This window comes from Carcharhinus amblyrhynchos, chromosome 32, assembly GCF_965287045.1.
Source record: "Carcharhinus amblyrhynchos chromosome 32, sCarAmb.v2.hapA, whole genome shotgun sequence".
In the NCBI taxonomy this organism is placed as follows: domain Eukaryota; kingdom Metazoa; phylum Chordata; class Chondrichthyes; order Carcharhiniformes; family Carcharhinidae; genus Carcharhinus; species Carcharhinus amblyrhynchos.
In genome coordinates, this window is record NC_137355.1 from 17,753,701 (window position 1) to 17,774,210 (window position 20,510).

General features: G+C 48.4%; 1 protein-coding gene across 1 annotated transcript in view; it reads left to right on the plus strand.

Moving 5' to 3' along the window:
- tmem266 (transmembrane protein 266) overlaps window positions 1-20,510 on the plus strand; it is a 144,547-nt gene that overhangs the window by 41,283 nt on the left and 82,754 nt on the right. The window contains exon 2 of the mRNA XM_080216292.1: window positions 3,435-3,534. Coding sequence (XP_080072418.1) covers window positions 3,521-3,534 — 14 coding nt within the window. The 5' untranslated portion in view covers window positions 3,435-3,520. The remainder of the gene's footprint in view (window positions 1-3,434; window positions 3,535-20,510) is intronic.

Below are 20,510 nucleotides of genomic sequence, written 5' to 3' on the forward strand. Positions count from 1 at the left end.
TAACCTGAACATTTTTGGCAACTAAGGGGCAACTTAGCATGGCCAACGCACCTAACCTTCACATCTTTGGACTGTGGGAGGAAACCGGAGCACCCAGAGGAAACCCACGCAGACATGGGGAGAATATGCAAACTCCACACAGACAGTGACCTGAGCCAAGTCCCTGGCGCTGTGAGGCTGCAGTGCTAAGCACTGTGCCACCGTGCCGTGGGTGAAATGTTTTCATACAGATGAGGAAGATCCTTCACAAAATCAAAGTCTGTACCCAAAGAACCATTTTCCTGCAAAATCAACTTGTGAATTCCACTCAGAGAGAAGATGCACATTTGTGGATCTTCACTGGAGAGGTTTGATTATTGATTCTTTTAAACTGTAGCCACATCATTTAATAAGAAGCACTAACTGCCATAAATACCTTTGGATTATGTGAATTAGTGTCCAGTAGGTATGTTGGATAGTAGGGAAAGCTCCTTTGGGACTAGCCATCAGCACGTTTGACTTACAGTAATAAGCATTAAATAAAATTGAAATCAGGTCGAAAAAAGATAATTGTTCATCAAGGGCAAGGCATCGCTGGCACTTACTCTCCATCCCTAGTCAGGCTAATCACCTGGTGATACAACTGGCTGGGCACCTATAGGCCTCTTCAGAGGATGGGATTTTCCAGCTCACCCTAAGATCGGAAAATCCTACTCACTACGTCCACTACGATTCCCATAGCGGGTGGGACAGGAAAATTCTACCCATGGATTCAGACAGTGCATAGGAGGCCCTTCGTCCCATTGAGTCTGCTGCTGACCTCCCACCTAATCCCATTTACCGGTACTTGACCCCACAGCCTTGAATGTTATGGCGTGCCAAGTGCTCATCCAGATACTTTTTACAGGATCCCGCCTCCACTACCCCCCCCGGCAGTGCATTCCAGACCATCACCACCCTCTGGGTAAAAAATGTTTTGCCTCATATCCCCCCTAAACCTCCCGCCCTTGATTTTGAACCCATGTCCCCTCGTGACTGACCCTTCAATTAAGGGGAACAGTTGCTCCTTATCCACTCTGCCCACGTCCCTCACAATCCTGTATACCTCAATCAGGTCACCCCTCAGTCTTCTCTGCTCCAGGGAAAACAATCCAAGCCTACCCAACCTCTCTTCATAACTTAAACACTCCATTCCAGGCAGCATCCTGGTGAATCTGCTCCAATCACATCCTTCCAGTAATGTGCACACAGTGCTCCACGTGTGGCCTCATCAAAGTTCTACACAATTCTATCATGATCTCTCTGCTTTTGTAATCTGAGTCTCAACTGACAAAGGCAAGTGTCATGATGTAGAGATGCTGGCGTTGGACTGGGGTAAACATAGTAAGAAGTCTCACAACACCAGGCTATAGTCCAACCAGTTTATTTGATAGCAATCTTACAAGCTTTCGGAAATGGTGTTCCTTCATCAGGTGTGTGGAAGGTTCTGTGACCTCAGATTTTTATATCTTTTTCCTGACGAAGAAGGAGGAAAGAGAATGTCCGAGGTGTGTGGTGTCCTTAATTATGCTGGCTGCTTTTCCGAGGCAGCGGGAAGTGTAGACAGAGTCAATGGATGGGAGGCTGGTTTGTGTGATGGACTGGGCTTCATTCACAACTCTTTGTGGTTTCTTGCAGTCTTGGTCAGAGCAGGAGCCATACCAAGCTGCGATACAGTCAGAAAGAATGCTTTCTATGGTGCATTTGTAATAACTGGTTGAGCAGACATACTAAATTTCCTTAACCTCCTGAGAAAGTAAAGGTGTTGGTGGGTTTCCTTAACTATAGCATTGGCGTGGAGAGACCAGGACAGGTTGTTGGTGATCTGGACACCTAGAAACTTGAAGTCTCGACCATTTCCTCTTCATCCCCGTTTGTGTAGACAAGAGCATGTTCTCTACGACACTTTCTGAAGTCGATAACAATCTCTTTCCTTTTACTGAGTTTAAGGGAGAGATTATTGTCATTGCACCAGTTTACCAGATTCTCTATCTCATTCCTATACAGTATCTCATCATTGTTTGAGAACCGACCCACAGCGGTGACATTGAGGGGGAGCTTATTCTCCATCTTGGCACACACAGGATGAATGGTGTTGGGGGATTGAGCTAGAGGGTGAAGATATCTTGGAATAAGGGAAGTGCCTTCAGGGAAGGAAATCGAGAAACTGTGAAGAAAGATATAGAGCGAGGGGACAATTGATCAGTCCGATCGGTGACTCCAGTTTAGTTGCTGGTCTCTCTGCAGTTTGTCAAGCTGTTTTATTCCACTACCCAGACCAGTTGCCAAGAAACAACCGTTCACAATTAAATGAGAACCACTTAGGTTTATTGTATGTATCAGAATGAGAAGTGGTACATAAGGCAGATTATCATCTCTTTGGACTGGTACCAAATACTCCGACTATAGCAAGGAATCATAGAATCCCTACGGTGCAGAAGGAAGCCACGGTGGCACAGTGGTCAGCACTGCCACCTCACAGCGCCAGGGGCCCAGGTTCGATCCCCAGCTTGGGTCACTGTCTGTGTGGAGTCTGCACGTTCTCCCTGTGTCAGCATGGGTTTCCTGCAGGTGCTCCGGTTTCTTCCCATGGTCCAAACATGTGTAGATTAGGTGGATCGGCCATGCTAAGTTTGCCCCTTAGTGTCCCAAAATGTGGGGGATTAGCAGGTTAAATACATGGGGGTGCAGGAATAAGGCCTGGGTGGAATTGATTTGGGTGCAGACTCGATGGGCCAGGTTCACTTCACGGATGGGGTCGCTGTCTGTGTGGAGTTTGCACGTTCTCCCTGTGACTGCGTGGGTTTCGTTTGGGCACTCCAGTTTCTTCCCACATGCCAAAGATGTGCAGGTTAGGTTGATTGGCCATGCTAAATCGACCCTAGTTTCGGGGAGATTAACTGGGTAAATATGTGGGGTTACGGGGATAGAATGGATTTGTTGTCAGTGTGGGCTTGATGGGCCGAATGGCCTCCTTCTGTACAGTAGGGATTCTCTGATTTGGCCCATCGAGTCTGCACCCAAATCAATTCCACCCAGGCCCTATTCCTGCACCCCCACGTACTTAACCTGCTAATCCCCCACATCTTGGGACACTAAGGGGCAAATTTAGCATGACTGACCCACTTAATCTACATACGTTTGGATCATGGGAAGAAACCGGAGCACCCTCAGGAAACCCATGCAGACACGGGGAGAATGTGGAAACTCCACACAGACAGTGACCCAAGCTGGGAACTGAACCCGGGTCCCTGGCACCGTGAGGTAGCAGTGCTAAACGCTGTGCCACCGTGCCACCTCCGTTTTGCCTCTGTGACATTTTGAAGACTATCAAGGGAGTTGTCTCCAGCCCAGAAGGGTCCTACTTACTTCCAACAAGAATCAAACCTAACGGAATAAATTTTCCTCTCTTATAGGCATGAGAATTTGAAGCAATGATGTGAGATTCCGATATATCCTCCCGGAGGTTTAGGACACGAATGCTGAGGTTGTATCTCTCCACATGGCGAACAGTCAGTAAGTGTGACCGATCATCATTCTCACCTTGATAACATCTGGCAGCGCACCTACCTCTGGAACGCTGAGCAATTATCGGAAAGTCATTAACTTCCATTACCTTGTGTGCTGCTCCCCCAAAGGAACCATTTGGCAACGGAGTTACCTGCACTATTGCACAGGATAGCACTAACCTCAACACTTCCGACTGAGCAAGAGATCTATGAGAGATTGACTTATTAAGTGATTGAGGATAATTACATTCAACATGAGGGGGGGAGGGTGACAGTGTTGCCCTGACCCATCTCTGAACCCGTCCAGCGTAGATGTCCCTCAGTGCCTATTAGATGCCAAAAAGCACCTTAGCCACGATTCTCCCATTCTGCTGCGCTAATTTTTAAGCTGGGAGAATCCCGCGGTTGCTGATTCTCTGGGCTTGCGCAAGTGTTCGCCCCCCCCCCGTTCTCCCCGCCAGAATTCAACGGGGAGACACACAGACCATTTAAATGGTGATTTTAATATTATTTGGGTGGCACGGAGGCATATGTGGTTAGCATTGCTGCCTCACAGCACCAGGGGCCTGGGTCCGGTTCCCGCCTTGGGTCACTGTCTTTGTGGAATTTGCACATTCTCCCCATGTCTGCGTGGGTTTTCTCCGGGTACTCCAGTTTCCTTCCACAGTCCAAAGATGTGTGGGTTAGGTGATCTGGCCATGCTAAATTGTCCCTTAGTGTCACAGGGATTAGTGAGGGTAATTGTGTAGGGTTACAGGACTAGGACCTGGTGGGATTGTGGTCGGTATAGACTCAATGGGCCAAATGGCCTCCTTCTGTGCTGTAGGGATTCTATGATTGAATATCTTTAGCTGGCCTGGGATTGAAGTCTCCGGGATTCCCAGTGTCTCCCACCCAGCCAGAGTGTTTCACTCCAGCGGGGATTACACTAGCTTCTCACTTTCGGGGAGCTGGCGGCCCAACCCCACTGGAGTGAAGAGGGGGGTAATTGGGGCCCCCCAAGGGTCAGGCAGCAGAGGAGTGGAGCCCTCCCAGGCATTGGCAGACTGACGGTGCCAGCCTGGGCTCCTTGCACTGCCCAAGGGTCAGAGTGCCAATGCACAGGGCGCACCTTGGCATTGCCCATTGAGCATGGAGCAGTGCCCGGGGGGGGGCTGGGCGGAGCAAGTGGGGACTGGCCCTAGGGGGAAGGGCCGGATGGGGTAGGGCCTAGGGGGCGATCGGTGGGGATGGAGTCCCCTGCTGCCACTCTGCTTAGGAGTAGGCCCCCTGAAATGTAACGATATTCACACTAGTGGTCTTTGCAGCGCACAGGGCGTGGGAGATTCTTCTCTGAACTCTCATTGGAAAAACCAGGGTGAATTACTCCAGTTTTCACCCAAATTGCACGCTTCAAATTTTGTTTGGGAGAATTCTGCCCTTTCACTTTCAGACTGGGTGACATGGTGGTAATGTCACTGGACTAGGGATTCAGAGCTCCAGGTTAATGCTCTGGGGACATGGGTTGAAACCCCACCAGGATAACTGGTGGAATTGAAATTCAGTTGATAGTATCAGTAATGGTGACCATGGAAATATCATTGATTGTTGTAAAAACCCACCTGGCTCACTAACGTCTTTTAGGAATGGAAATCGGCCATCCTTACCCTAGGTGAATGTGCAGAGTTTGCACATTCTCCCTGTTGCTGCATGGGTTTCCTCCGGCTACTCCGGTTTCCTCCCACACTCCAAAGATATGAAGGTTAGAGGAATTGACCATGCTAAATTGTCCCTTAGTGTCCAAAGATGTGCAGGTTAAGTGGATTGATCATGGTATATAGTGTCCCTTTGTATCAAAAGATGTGTGGGTTAGGTGGATTGGCCATGCTAAATTGCCCCTTAGTGTCCAAAGATGTGTAGGTTAGGTGGATTGGCTAAGCTAAATTGCCCCCTGGTGTCCAAAGATGTGCGGGTTAGATGGATTGACCATGCTAAATTGCCCCTTAGTGTCTCAAGATGTGTAGGTTGGTGGATTGGCGATGCTAAATTGCCTCTGAGTGTCCAAAGATGAGCAGGTTAGGTGGATTGACCATGCTAAATTGCCTCTTAGTGTCCAAAGATGTGCAGGTTAGGTGGACTGGCCATGCTAAATTTCCCCTTAATGAGGAGAATTAGAAGGATAAACATGTGGGGTTTCGGGGATATGGCCTGGGTAAGATAAAAAGGTGGGTTGGTGCAGCCTCAATGGGCTGAATGGCCTCCTTCTGCACTGTAGGGATTCTATGCTTCTATGATTCCTATTTGAGGAAAAGTGCAGAATCCGTCTCAGGCTGGGTAATTAAATGGGTGCGCTCTGTATGTTGTCGGTGAAGTCACAGTTAACAAGCAGACAGCAGGAACGCCTGGAGGCCAGGGGATTTCTAAGAATGAGTTCTCACAGGAGGAGGAGAATCCCTGCTGTAGAAGGATGAGCCGAGGACAGCACCTATCCTGCGGCAATTCATACAACTATAAAAATATGACATTCAGCCCATCATTCCTGTGCTAGAGCTATCCAACTAGTTCCACTCCCATTGCCCCGCAAATATCTCCTTTGCAAATATTTGATCAAATTTGGATTTGGAGCAGAAAAGTTTACCTCACGTCCCCTTTTGGTCCTTTTGCAAGTTATCGTAAATCTTTGTGCACTGGTTGATGGCCTTCTTGCTCAGAAAGCAGTTTTTCCCCCTCATGTACCTCGTCAAAGCCCCTCATGATTTTTAACACCTGAATCAATCTTCCTGTAACCTTCGCTGCCCTGGACTTGTACCTCCGACACGGATTACCTGCCCTGAAGTAATTGGATACCGTTTGGGACATTGCTCACTCTGCAATAAAATCCTTATCCGGGAGAATTTTGCCTGCGTGTGCAGTAATTGTACACCCTAGCGACAGGCCGTCTGACAGTAACAGGACGTCCCGGAGAGATGGATTCCCCTGGCCCGTGACAGCTTTGCAGCAGCCGATAAGAAGGCCGTGGAGGGTTGATGCCATCCTGTTAGCTCAGCTGGTAGCGAGTGTTGTCATGTGCCTCGGGCAGCTCTGCGGAGCAGATGGGCAGATGGAGTCGCTGGAGGATGGAGTGGGCAGGTGTTGATGTGCTCACCACAATACCCAGCTCCTGCCCGATGTACGCTACTAATGAGGGCAGTGATTGTATTGGTCGAATGCCAATTTATCCCCTGGCTCCAGGCAAAGATCTACACATCACAAACATGCACATCACAACGAGGCATTCCTGCATTCCTGATCCGATAAGTTTATTATTTATTTATTAGTCACAAGTAAGGCTTACATTAACACTGCAATGAAATTACTGTGGAATTCCCCTTTGTTCCCGGATTATGGATGTTACACCATCCCTGCATTCTACATTACTCCATTCCAGCAGGACAGTATTCCAGGGCGGCTTGGTGGCATAGTGGGTTAGCACTGCTGCCTAACAGTGCCAGGAACCCGGGTTTGATTCCCAGCTTGGAGGGTCTGCATGTTCTCCCTGTGTCTGCGTGGGTTTCTTTTGAGTGGCAGCAGGGAAAACGCTGTTCTTGAGTCAATTGGTACGCGATCTCAGATTTTTGTATCTTTTTCCCGACAGAAGAAGGTGGAAGAGAGAATGTCCGGAATGCATGGCATCCTTGGCTACACTGGCTGCTTTGCCTGAGGCAGCGGGAAGTGTAGACAGAGTCAGTAGATGGGAGGCTGGTGTACGTGATGGACTGGGCTTCGTTCACAACCCTTCGTAGTTTCTTGTGGTCTTGGACAGAGCAGGAGCCATACCAAGCTGTGATAAATCCGAAAAGGATGCTTTCTGTGGTGCATCTGTAAACGTTGGTGAGAGTTGTAGCTGACATGCCAAATTTCAAAGAACAAAGAAAATCATAGCACAGGAATAGGCCCTTTGGCCCTCCAAGCCTGCACCAGCCATGCTGCCCAAGTGAACTAAAACCCCCCTATCCTTCAGGGACCATATCCCTCCATTCCCATCCTATTCATGTGTCTGTCCAGTTAAAAGTCTGACAACACCAGGTTTAAGTCCAACCGATTTATTTGATAGTAAACTCACTAGCTTTCGGGTTTGTCCCTTCGTCAGGCGAATGGAGAGTTCTGGTCTCAGACAGAGCATATAACAGCACAGACAGTTTACAGATTACTGGTTAGAATGCGAATCTTTACACCTAACCTGCTGTTCAAGTCCTAAAGTGGCCGACAATGTGAGTGGAAGGAGCGCTGATCACAGGTTAGAGAGATGTGTATTGTCTCCAGACAGATATCTTTAACCTGTGATCAGCGCTCCTTCCACTCACATTGTCGGCCACTTTAGGACTTGAACAGCAGGTTAGGTGTAAAGATTCGCATTCTAATCAGTAATCTGTAAACTAACTGTGCTTCATATGCTCTGTCTGAGGCCAGAACTCTCCATTCACCTGACAAAGGGGCAAACCCGAAAGCTAGTGAGTTTACTATCAAATAAATCGGTTGGACTTAAACCTGGTGTTGTCAGACTTTTTACTGTGTCTACCCCAGTCCAACGCCGGCATATCCACATTTTGTCCAGTTACCCTTAAAACTCACTATCATATCTGCTTCCACTACCTCCCCCAGCAGCGAGTTTCAGGCACCCACCACCCTCTGTGCAAAAAACTTGCCTCGTACATCTCCTTTAAACCTTGCCCCTCACACCTTAAACCTGTGCCCCCTAGTAATTGATTCTCCCACCCTGGGAAAAAGCTTCTGACTATCCACTCTGTCCATGCCCCTCATAATCTTGTGGACTTCTATCAAGTCTCCCCTCAACCTCCATCATTCCAATGAGAACAAACCAAGCTTCTCCAACCTCTCCTCATGGCTAATGCCCTCCATACCAGGCAACATCCTGGTAAATCTTTTCTGTACCCTCTCCAAAGCCTCCACATCCTTCTGGTAGTGTGGTGACCAGAATTGAACACCATATTCCAAGTGTGACCTAACTAAGGTTCTATAAAGCTGCAACATTCCTTAACCTCCTGAGAAAGTAGAGGTGTTGGTGGGCTTTCTTAACTATAGTGTCGGTGTGGAGGGAGCCTTACCAAGCTGTGATAATCCAGAAAGGATGTTTTCTATGGTGCATCTGTAGAAATTAGTCAGAGCCAAATTTCTTTAGCCTTATTTCCTTCCTTCCTTAGAGCACGGACTCGGAACGTCAACTCTGTTTCTTCCTCCACAGATGCTGCCGGACCTGCTCAGTTTCCTTTTCTGTCTTTATTACTCAATCTGCTCACTCAGTCATTTCCACTCTTTTTCTAAGCTCACTTGTCAGCTCCCTCTGGACCCAATGTAAAACCCTTACTGGACCTAACTCTCCAGTAAGGACTCGTGTGAATTTGTGGGTCTTACGAAAAAGAGAATGATGGACGGAAGGAGAAAAGCTGTTTTTCTTTTTAGCCCCACAAAGTCCCGAGAATTCCCTGAATATCTTTAAGGCAGAAGTTGAAGGTAAGCAAGGGGTGAAAGGTTATCGGGAATAGGTGGGATACAGAAAGGTGAAGTTGAGGTTACAGTCACGAGGGGCAGAGTGACCTATTCCTGCTCCTAGTTCACATGGATGGATAAATAGAAGCCGAACTGCAATTCATTTCAGCCGTGCTCCCACATTACTGGCAGGAACTGGCCTCCCACGCCATTCTAACTCGGAAATATACCAACCCTTCCTGGCCACTGGGTTAAAATTCCAGAACTCTCCCTAACAGCAAATACAAAGGCACTTTCACCAACTGCGACCATAGCGGTTGAGGAAGGCAGGCTCGCCACCACCATAGAATCACCACAGTGCAAAAGGAGGCCATTCGGTCCATTGGGTCTGCACCAACCACAATCCCACCCAGGCCCTATCCCCATAACCCCTCTTATTTACCTGACTAACCCCCTGACACTAAGGGGCCAATCAACCTAACCTGCACATCTTTTGACACTAAGGGACAATTTTGCTTTTATTTATTAGTGTCATGAATAGGCTTACATTAACACTGCACTGAAGTTACTATGACAATCCACTGGTCGCCACACTCCACCGCCTGTTTGGGTACACTGAGGGAGAATTCGGTATGGCCAATGCACCTAACCTTTCTCAGAGGAGAAAACCGGAGCACCCGGAGGAAACCCACGCAGACACAGAGAGAACTGTGCCACCATGTTGCCCCTTCTCAAGGGTAGCCCAAGTAGATGCCAGCCTTGCCAACAATACCCATATCCCATGATGAGGTTTTGAAAAGGCACAGTGGCCCGTAGATGGAATTCTCCAATGTTTAAGGTTTCTGGAAATTTATTTAGGCCTCAGCATTTCTGTCTCCGCGGTGCAATTAATTCTGCTCCTTGCTTGGTCTACGCAGTGTAAAGAGGAGCACCTGGGTCCCACTTTCACACCTGTCCCCTTGCCAAGCTTCTTCCTAATTGCCTGAGGCCTGGAGTTTCTCTCATGTGACAAACCTCAGTCCTGCCGCCTCTCCGTCCCTGTGTTTAACTCAGGCTCACAAACAAAATAAAACTGTGGACCAGGGAACCGAAATCTGAAGTAAGCCCAGGCCCAAGTCACTGGTGACTGCCAACCTCAAGTGAGGAGGCCTCAGACATTTCCTCCCCAAACCTCTCCCGAGATATTCACGACTATTTACATCCACAGGCGATTCAGTCCACCTTGTTGGCCAACAAGGGGCATACACGCGGTGGGTCGTGCGAGGGCTGCTCTTGGATGTTGCTTCGAGAGTTGCCTAGTGCTTCACATTGTGAGTGTACGCTTAAACTGGACCAACTGACGGGCAACACGACAGCTCAGTGACTATCGCTGTCTGCTGTGCAGTTACAGGGACCCGGGTCGGATCTCCGGCTTGGGTCGACGTCTGTGGGAGTTTGCACATTCTCCCCGTGCTTCCGTGGGTTTTCTCCGGGTGCTCCGGTTTCCTCCCACACCCCAAAAACGTGCTTTTAGGCTGATTGGTGTTAATAAATTGTCCCTAAATTGGATCTCCCTTAATCTGACGCACATATAATTCTCTAAATTTGCACCCCTTTATTGTGGAGTCCACTAGAGGTAGACATAGGTAGAAGAAGAATTGGAATGAGGCACTCACTGAATGTTAAAATGAGCGGAACGGGCTTGTAGAGCTGAAGGGCCTGTTTCCTGTGCTGTGTTGTTCTTTGTTCTTTGACAGCTTTTGTCGAGTTTCTTACCTTACCCAAACCAACCATGTATTTCCCCCAACAAATTGTCCTGCAAAGGCAGTGATCTCTTTTTCTTGCTGTGATTGGCAGCCATTTTGCCCCAGCAAGGCTGCACAATCAACAGTGATCAAGGAAAGTGGGTCATTCTTTTTTACTTTGCGGTGGAAGGGTGGCCTACATGGTGGCACAGTGGTCAGCACTGCTGTCTCACAGCGTCAGGGACCCGGGTTCAACTCCCAATCTTGGGTGACTGTCTATGTGGAGTTTACATGTTCTCCCCGTGTCTGCATGGGTTTCCTCTGGTTTCAACCCACAGTCCAAAGATGTGTAGGTTAGGTAGACTGTCCATGGTAAGTTGCCTCTTATTGCCCAAAGACATGTAGATTAGGTGGATTGGCCATGCTAAATTGCCCCTTACTGTCCAAAGATGTGCAGAATAGGGGGATTGGCCATGCTAAATTACCTCTTCATGTCAGGGTTGTTGGTGCAGGCTCAATGGGCTGAATGGCTTCCTTCTGCACTGTAGGGATTCTATGAGTCTATGTTAGTTGGTTACAGGAGGACAGTTGGCCAGGACACAAGGGCACCTGTTGTGCACAAGGTGCAATGTGATCTTTAACTGACCAATTCAGTTGAGCTTCGAAAGTCAGGGCCTCTGACAGTGCAGCATTCCCTCTGCAGGACCTTAGAATTATTTCTGTAGGTTACAAGGGTCATTTCTGTCCCTGCGCCACCTGCAGGTTTATAGAGGTTTCGGGATCTGCGTTAATTACCACGTGTCCATCTGTAGCTGAAATAAACTACCCATCAGATTATTTTATGTAACTTATGTTAAAACAAAAATTGACGTTATTAAGTGGTTGTTATGATTAGAACCTTTTGGCTCTTGCTAAACCCTGAGGCTGCAATCACTTTGCTTATTCATACGAAAGCAAAATGTGCCATCTGTTAGCACGAACCAAAGACCACAGAGGATACAGCCAGGACTGCCTCCTGCTCACGATTTGTTCTCAGCTATTAAGAGTAAAATAAGGTTTATTTATTAGTGTCATAAGTAAGGCTTACATTAACACTGCAATGAAGTTACTGTGAAATTCCCCCAGTCGCCACAGTCCGGCGCCTGTTCGGGTATAGAGGGAGAATTTAGCATGGTCAATCCACACAACCAGCACTTCTCTCGGACTGTGGGAGGAAACCGGAGCACCCGGAGGAAACCCACGCAGACACGGGGAGAACGTGCAGATTCCACACAGACAGTGACCGAAGCCAAGAATCAAACATAGGACCCTGGTGCTGTGAGGCGGCAGCGCTAACCGCTGTGTCACCATGTCACCCTTAAAGGGGAGTGACGCAGCCTCTGACGGCTTGCTGTTTGCGCCACAACGCGCCATGAGTTGTAACGAAGGCAAAATACTGCGGACGCCGGGAATCTGAAGTAAAAGTCGAAAATGAGGGATTAACTCAGCAGCCTCTGTGGACAGGGAGAGAAACTGAGTTTCAAATCCATGCGACTGGCATGGTGGCACAGTGGTTAGCACCGCTGCCTCACAGCGCCAGGGTCCCGGGTTCAATTCCCGGCTTGGGTCACTCTGTGAGGAGTCTGCACATTCTCCCCATGTCTGCACGGGTTTTCTCCGGGTGCTCCGGTTTCCTTTCACAGTCTGAAAGATGCACTGGTTAGGTGGATTGGTCATGCTAAATTACCCCTTCGTGTCCAAAGATGTATAGGTCAGGTGGATTGGCCATGCTAAATGGTCCTGTTGTCAGGGGGTTTAGCAGGATAAATTAGGGGAATACAGGGAGAGAGCCTGGGTGGGATTGTGGTCGGTACAGAATTGATGGGTTGAATGGCCTCCTCGTATACTATAGGGGATTTTCATAGCAGCTTCATTAATGTAAGCCGACTTGTGACACTGATAAATAAACTTGAGCTGAAGTGGGGGAGAGATCTGGTGGATTTTATACTGAGAGGGGTGGAGCAGGGTTGGGAGGAGCAAAATAGAAGGTCAGTAAGAGGTGGAAAAGATGTTTAGGGTCTAATAGCATAAGATAAGATAGCAGAAAGTATTAATAGGAGAACAAATGTCAGCGTTCAGTGAAAACAAAACTTAAGAAGTGACTGGTGGTCCCGGTGGTGAGGTGCTGCAGTCCAAAGATGTGCGGTTTAGGTGGATTGACCACGGTAAATGCACAGGGTTACGGGGCTAGAGTAAAGTTTAAAAGTTTATTTATTAGTGCCATAAGTAGGCTTACATTAACACTGCAATGCAGTCACTGTGTAAACATTCACACACCCCAGTGCCTGTTCGGGTACACCGAGGGAGAATTTAGCACGGCCAATGCACCCTAACCAGCACGTCTTTCAGACTGTGGGAGGAAATCAGAGCACCCGGAGGAAACCCACGCAGACACAGGGCTAATGTGCAGACTCTGCATTGCATGGCATGGTGACACAGTGGTTAGCACTGCTGCCTCACAGTGCCAGGGACCTAGGTTTGATTCCCGGCCTCGGATCGCTGTCTGTGCGGAGTCTGCACGTTCTCCCCATGTCTGTGTGAGTTTCTTCCAGGTGATCCAGCTCCCTCCCACAGTCTGAAAGAAGTGCTGGTTAGATGCATTGGCCGTGCTAAATTCTCCCTCTATGTACCCGAACAGGCGCCGGAGTGCGACTACTAGGGGATTTTTGCAGTAACTTATAGCAATGTTAATGTAAGCCTACTTGTGACACTAATAAACAAGCTAAAAAAACTAAAAGAGGCAGTGACGCGAGCCAGGAATTGAACCCGTATCCCTGGCTCTGTGAGGCAGCAGTGCTAACCATTGTGCCATTCCGATAGGGCAGAGGGTTGGGTCTGAGTAGGATGCTTTTTTGGAGAGTCGGTACAGATTTGATGGGCCGAATGGCCTTCTTTGGTACTGGAGGAATTCTACGACATTGTGACCTCAGGTAGTCTCAAAATGCTTTACAGCCACAGATGTACTTTCTTGCTGTTGTAGAGTAGGAAATGTGGCACCCAGATTGCACACAGCAAGATCCCACACAAACAACATGATTGTGAGCAGACGCACTGATTTAATTGCGGAATAAGTAATGGCCGGGACACCCTCATCCCCTTTCTCTGAACCAGTGTCATGAGATCTTTCATCCTGAGGGAACTGAAGGGCAGCACGGTAGCACAGTGGTTTGCACTGCTGACTCACAGCGCCAGGGATCTGGGTTCAATTCCCGGCTCAGGTCACTGTCTGGGTGAAATTTGCACGCTGTGTGCCTGAGTGGGTTTTCTCCAGGTGCTCCGGTTTCCTCCCACAGTCCAAAGATGCAAGGGTTTGGTGGATTGGCCATGCTAAATTGCCCCTTAGTGCCAGGGGGATTAGCAGGGGTAAATACATGAAGTTACAGGAGTAGGGTGGGACTGTGGTCGGTGCAGAGTCAATGGGCCAAACAGCCTCCTCCTGTACTGTAGGAAGTCTATGATTCTACAGCAGGACCGCGGTTCAACATCTCATCTGAACTAGCTAGACAGTCAATATCTTTTCCCAAAGGTAAGGGACTTTAAAACTAGAGGACATAGGTTTGAGATGAGAGGCGAGAGATACACAGGGTCCAGAGAGACAATTTGTTTCATACAGAGGATGGTAAGTGTCTGGAACAAGCTGCCAGAGGTAGTAGTAGAGGCGGGTATAATTTAGTCTTCTAAAAGTGTTTAGACAGTTCCATGGGTAAGATGGGTACAGAGGGATATGGGCCAAATGCAGGAAATGGGACTAGCTTATGGGTTTAAAAAAAAGGGGCAGCATGGACAAGTTGGACCGAAGGGTCTGTTTCCATGCTGTAAACCTCTCTGACTCTACGACTCTAGCTGGTACCTCAGGCAGTGTGGCACTCCCTCATGACGGGCGGAATTCTTTCAGCCCAAAGTCTCCGGAGCGGGACTGAACCCTCGAAACGTCTCAGACCTACGGGCAGGAGGGTGGCCCACTGGGGTCACAGCTGAGACCTTCAGCTGTCTCAGCTTCCTGGTATCGAACCAGGCCAAGCTTCCTCCCTTCCTCCTGTGTGTAACGTGACCCAAAGCGACAGCTTTGAAAGGCAAATTGTGCCAGTTATTAGCTGAAACCTCCTCTGCGTCACAAAGACAACACGGTGGTATGTGTTTGTTAGGGGAGGAATAAAAAGCATCATCTTGAGCCAAAGCAAGTGACAAGGACAAGGAATTTACATAATTGTGAATATGGCGATGAATTAATTATGCTGCCAGTTCCTTATCTGTGTATGCATTTGTGAATATTTTCTTGTCACTGCTGGCTGATGTTGAAATTGGTATTTGTTTAAGGAACTATCCCACATAAATAGGCTCTTAGCTATTTTTTATTTAATTTTCTCACCTGAGGTGAGTGTGACTGGCAAGACCAATACCTATCACCCGGCCTCCAGAAGGTGGTGAGTGGACCGCCTTCTTGAACTGGGTGGGCGTGGTGGCACAGTGGGTTAACACTGCTGCCTCACAGCACCAGGGAGCCAGGTTCGATCCCCGGCCTTGGGTCACTGTCTATGTGGAGTTTGCACGTTCTCCCCATGTCTGTATGGGTTCCCTCCAGTTTCCTCCAAAGGTGTGTGAATTCGGTGGATTGGTCATGCTAAATGGACACTTAGTGTCGGGGAGGGGGGGTCAAGCTCAGGTTCTTAGTGTCACAAGTAGGCTTATACTAACACTACAATGAAGTTACTGTGAAAATCCCCGAGTTGCCACACTCCGGCGCCTGTTCGGGTTCACTGAGGGAGAATTTAGCACAGCCAGTGCACCTAACCAGCACGTCTTTCAGACTGTGGGAGGAAACTGGAGCACTCAGAGGAAACCCATGCAGACAAGAGGAGAACGTGCATGAGGTTACAGGGATAGGGCCTAGGTGGGATTGACATTGGTGCAGACTCAATGGGCCAAAGGGCCTCCTTCTAGGGTGCTATGATATACTATGAACGCTGCAATCCATGTTGATGAGGATACATCCACCATGCTGTCAGGGAGGGATTTTTTGAACTGCGACTGTGAAGGAATGGTAAATTTTCGTTATTCTTTCAAGGGATATTGTTCCCAGAAGGGTAGGGGGCTTTAGATCAATCAAGTAGCTTGTTTGGTTCAGGCTTGGAGGGGCCGAAGGGCTGTAATTTTCTTTATTCTTTGCTGTTCTTTGATATATATATAATTCCAAGGCAGCTCTGATGAAGGGTGACCCTGATGTGAAACGTTGGCTCTATTCTCTCTCCGCAAACGCTGTCAGACCTGCTGAGATTTTCCAGCATTTTCTGTTTCTGATTCAGAATCCAGCATCCGCAGTATTTTGCTTTTATCCAAGTCAGGATGGAATCCCATAGAATCCTTACAATGACTCATCAGGTCTGCACTGCCTTTCCTACAGAACATCTTACCCCACCCCACCCCACCCACCCATCTCCCTTTTCCTATCCCTGTCGTAGCCCCACACATTTAGCACGGCCAATCCACCTAACCTCCACATCTTTGGACTGTGGGAAGAAACCGGGAGCACCCGGAGGAAACCCATGCACACGTGTGGAGAATATGCAAGCTCCCAAGCCGGGAATCGAACCCCGGGTCCCTGACGCTGTGAGGCAGCAGTGCTAACCGCTGCGCCACCGTGCTGCCCTTAAAGGTATTTTACAATTTTTTTATTCATTCATGGGACATGGGCATCACTGGCTGGCCAGCATTTATTGCCCATCCTTAGTTGACCTTGGAGGACACATTGAGTTGTGAGTCAGCCACATTGCTGTGGCTCTGGAGTCACACGTGTGGGTAAGGATGGCAGATTTCCTTCTCTAAAGGGCATTGGTGAACCAGATAGGTATTTCCAACAATCGACGGTGGTTTCACACGGTCATCAGTAGATTCTTAATTCCAGATTTTTTTTATTGAATTCAAATTCCACCATCTGCCGTGGTGGGATTTGAACCCAGGTCCCTCAGAACATTAGCTGAGTGTCTGGATTAATAGTCTAGTGTTAGTATTACTAGGCCATCCCCTCCCCTAAATGATTGTAGGGCCTCGTTTGTCCCAAAACCATAAAATCCCGCCTGAGGTCAACAGACCTTTCCTTGGTCCGCCCCTCGCTCGCTCCGATTGAATAAGTTAATGATGTGTTGTGTTGAGCTGGTTAGGGTGGCATGGTGGCACAGTGGTTAGCACCGCTGCCTCACAGCGCCAGGCACTTGGGTTCAATTCCCAGCTTGGGTCACTGTCTGTGTGGAGTCTGCACATTCTCCCTGTGTCTGTATGGGTTTCCTCCGGGTGCTCTGGTTTCCTTCCACACTCCAGATGACGTGCTGGTTAGGTGCACATTGACCATGCTATATTTTCCCTCAGTGTACCTGAACAGGTGCTGGAGTGTGGTGACTATGGGATTTTCACAGTAACTTCATTGCAGTGGTAATGTGAGCCTACTTCTGGTACTAATAAATAAACTTAAAACTTAAACTGAATCCATGAAACTGGCATGGGATAAGTTCTCAGAATCCCTACAGTGCAGAAGGAGGCCATTCAGCCCATTGCATCTTCACCTACCAAATCCCACCCAGTGCCGATCCCCACAATTTAGCATGGCCAATCCACCTTATCTACACATCATTGGACACTAAGGGGCTATTTAGCATGACCAATCCACCTAATCTACACATCATTGGACACTAAGGGGCTATTTAGCATGACCAATCCACCTAATCTACACATCATTGGACACTAAGGGGCTATTTAGCATGGCCAATCCACCTAATCTACACATCATTGGACACTAAGGGGCTATTTAGCATGACCAATCCACCTAATCTACACATCATTGGACACTAAGGGGCTATTTAGCATGGCCAATCCACCGAACCTCCATGTCTTTGGACTGTGGGAGGGAACTAGAGTTGTACCATAACTGTGCAACACCTTTGATACAAAAGGACCGAAGGACCTTGCGCAAGGTTCAGTCTGTCTCCTGGATTAGGTGAATGTCACATCCGAAAGTTTCCGCCATGCGCCCCCACGATCGTCCCCCTCAATCCGACACTAACCAGATGTTCACTTGCATCTCCATAAGGAGCTTTGCTTGCGTTTGGCGTGAGGGGGAGGCAGAGTTTTATCAGTTGTTGATCACATGCCGGGCGTGATGGCACAGACAGAATGCCAACAACAAGCTCCAGACTCCACACTCGCAGCTTTTCCTCTCACTGTCGTCTTATTATGTACTCTGTGCGGGCCTGCCAGTTACACTCTCACAGCTGTTGCTGCAAGTGTTTCAAGACACCTCATGCTAATGAGTTTTCGCGAACACACACACACACACACACACAAAAATAAATTCAAACTTGGCTGATTTTTCTGGATTAGTCATTCTGGCTATTTCCAAGACACCACTGCCAGTAAGCATTGAACAATATCACAATATCGATGATAGGTGTTAAAGAACAGGGAGTGAATGATCTAAGTTTCCGAACTGGGAATCCCAGATGCCAGTGAGTCCGGGTGGTAATCCCACTGCTACCATTGGATTGTGCTTCCAGCTTTCCCCACCTCCTGCACATTAATCTCTGCTACTCCGCACCAATGCTGCAGATCTTTTCTCTAACAAAAGCCTTTTGTCTGTCAGGAGTTGGGAGCAATGGCTCGCCCCCAGTTATCAGTGTGGGATGGGAGGGGTGGGGGGTGGAATGGGGTGGGGGGGGGGGGTCGCCTCGGTAATAGCAGGGGATCCCTGACAATGTTTCAACTTTGTCGAAACAGAATGGGACATGTCTCCCCCTGTCCACACACACACACCCACCCACTCACATATAGCGTACACTCACGCACGTACACACACTCACACACACACCCACCCACTCACATACAAGACAAACACACACACTCACGCACACCCACACACACACACTCCCCCACTCACACACACCCACTCACACACACACATACACACACCCACTCACACACACACACACCCCCACTCTCATACAACATACATACACACACTCACACACACCCACACACACATACACACACAAACACACACACATACCCACTCACATACAACATACACACACTCACACACACACACCCTCACTCACACACACAAACACACACACACCCTCACCCACACACACAAACACACACACACCCTCACTCACACACATACACGTGCTGACTTATAGTTAAGAAAGCTCACAAATGCCTCTACTTTCCCAGGAGGGTGGCACAGTGGTTAGCACTGCTGCCTCAGCGCCAAGGGATCCAGGTCAATTCCGGCTTCGGGTCACTGTCTGTGTGGAGTTTGTACGTTCCCCCTGTGTCTTTGTGGTTTCCTCTGGGTGCTCCAGTTTCCTCCCACAGTCCAAAGATGTGCGGATTAGTTTAATTGGCCATGCTAAATTGACCCTCATGTCAGGGGATTAGCAGGCTAAATGTGTGGGGTTACGGGAATAGGGCCTGGGTGGGATTGTGGTCGGTGCAGTCTCGATGGCATGAATGGCCTCCTTCCGTACTGTAGGGATTCTATGGTTCTACTGAGGCTAAGGAAATTCAGCATGTCTGCTACAACTCTCACCAACTTTTACAGATGCACCATAGAAAACATTCTTTCCAGTTGTATCATCGCTTGTTATGGCTCCTGCTCTGACCAAGACCACGAGAAACTACAAAAGGGTGTGAATGAAGTCCAGTCCATTATTCCAACCAGCCTTCCATCCACTGACTGTCTGCACTTCCCGCTGCCTCGGGAAAACAGCCAGCATAATCAAGGTCCCCTCGCACCCGAGACGTTCTCTCTTCCACCTTCTTCTGTTGGGAGAAAGATACAAAAGTCTGAGGACTGAGTGTCTCACTGGGGCCATTTCAGAGGGTGGTTGAGAGTCAGCCATATTGCTGTGGTTCTGGAGTCGCATGTCAGCCAGACCAGGTAAGGATGGCAGATTTCCTCCTCTAAAGGGACATTAGTGAACCAGATGGGTTTTACCGACAATCGACAATGGTTTCATGGTCATCAGTAGATTCTTAATTCCAGATTTTTATGGAATTTTGCCATGATGGGATTCGAACCCCATGCTCATCGCGTTACGCTGTGTCTCTGGATTACAAGTCCAGTGACAATGCCATTACACCTCTGCCTCCTCCTGAGAGGTATGCGGTGTCTTTTGTGACCTTAATATGATTCAAAGTGGTTGACAGCCAATGATGTGCTTTAGAAATGTAGCTACTGTTATAATACAGGAAATGTGAGAGTCAAGTTGCAGAAAGCAGATTCCTACACAACAATAAATGACTTGATGATTATGCTTTAGTGCTGCTTTCTAGCGATAAAAGTTGGCCAGAGTCACTATGGAGAACCTCTCTACCCTTCTTCAGAACAATGCCAAGGAATAATATTATTGGGTGGCATGGTGGCATAGTGGTTAGCACTGTTGCCTTACAGCACCAGTGACTCAGGTTCAACTCCAGCCTTGGGGACTGCCTGTGTGGAGTTTGCACGTTCTCCCTATGTCTCCATGGGTTTCCTCCAGATGTTCCAGCTTCTTTTCACACCCCAGAGATGTGCAGGTTAGGTGGATTGGCCATGCCAACTTTCCCCGTCATGTCCAAAGATGAACAGGTTGGGTGGATTGGCCATGCTAAATTTCCACTTAGTGTCCAAAGATGTGCAGATTAGGTGGATGGGCCATGCTAAATTGCGTCCTAGTGTCCAAAGTTGTGCAGGTTAGGTGGATTGGCCGTGCTAAATTGTCCC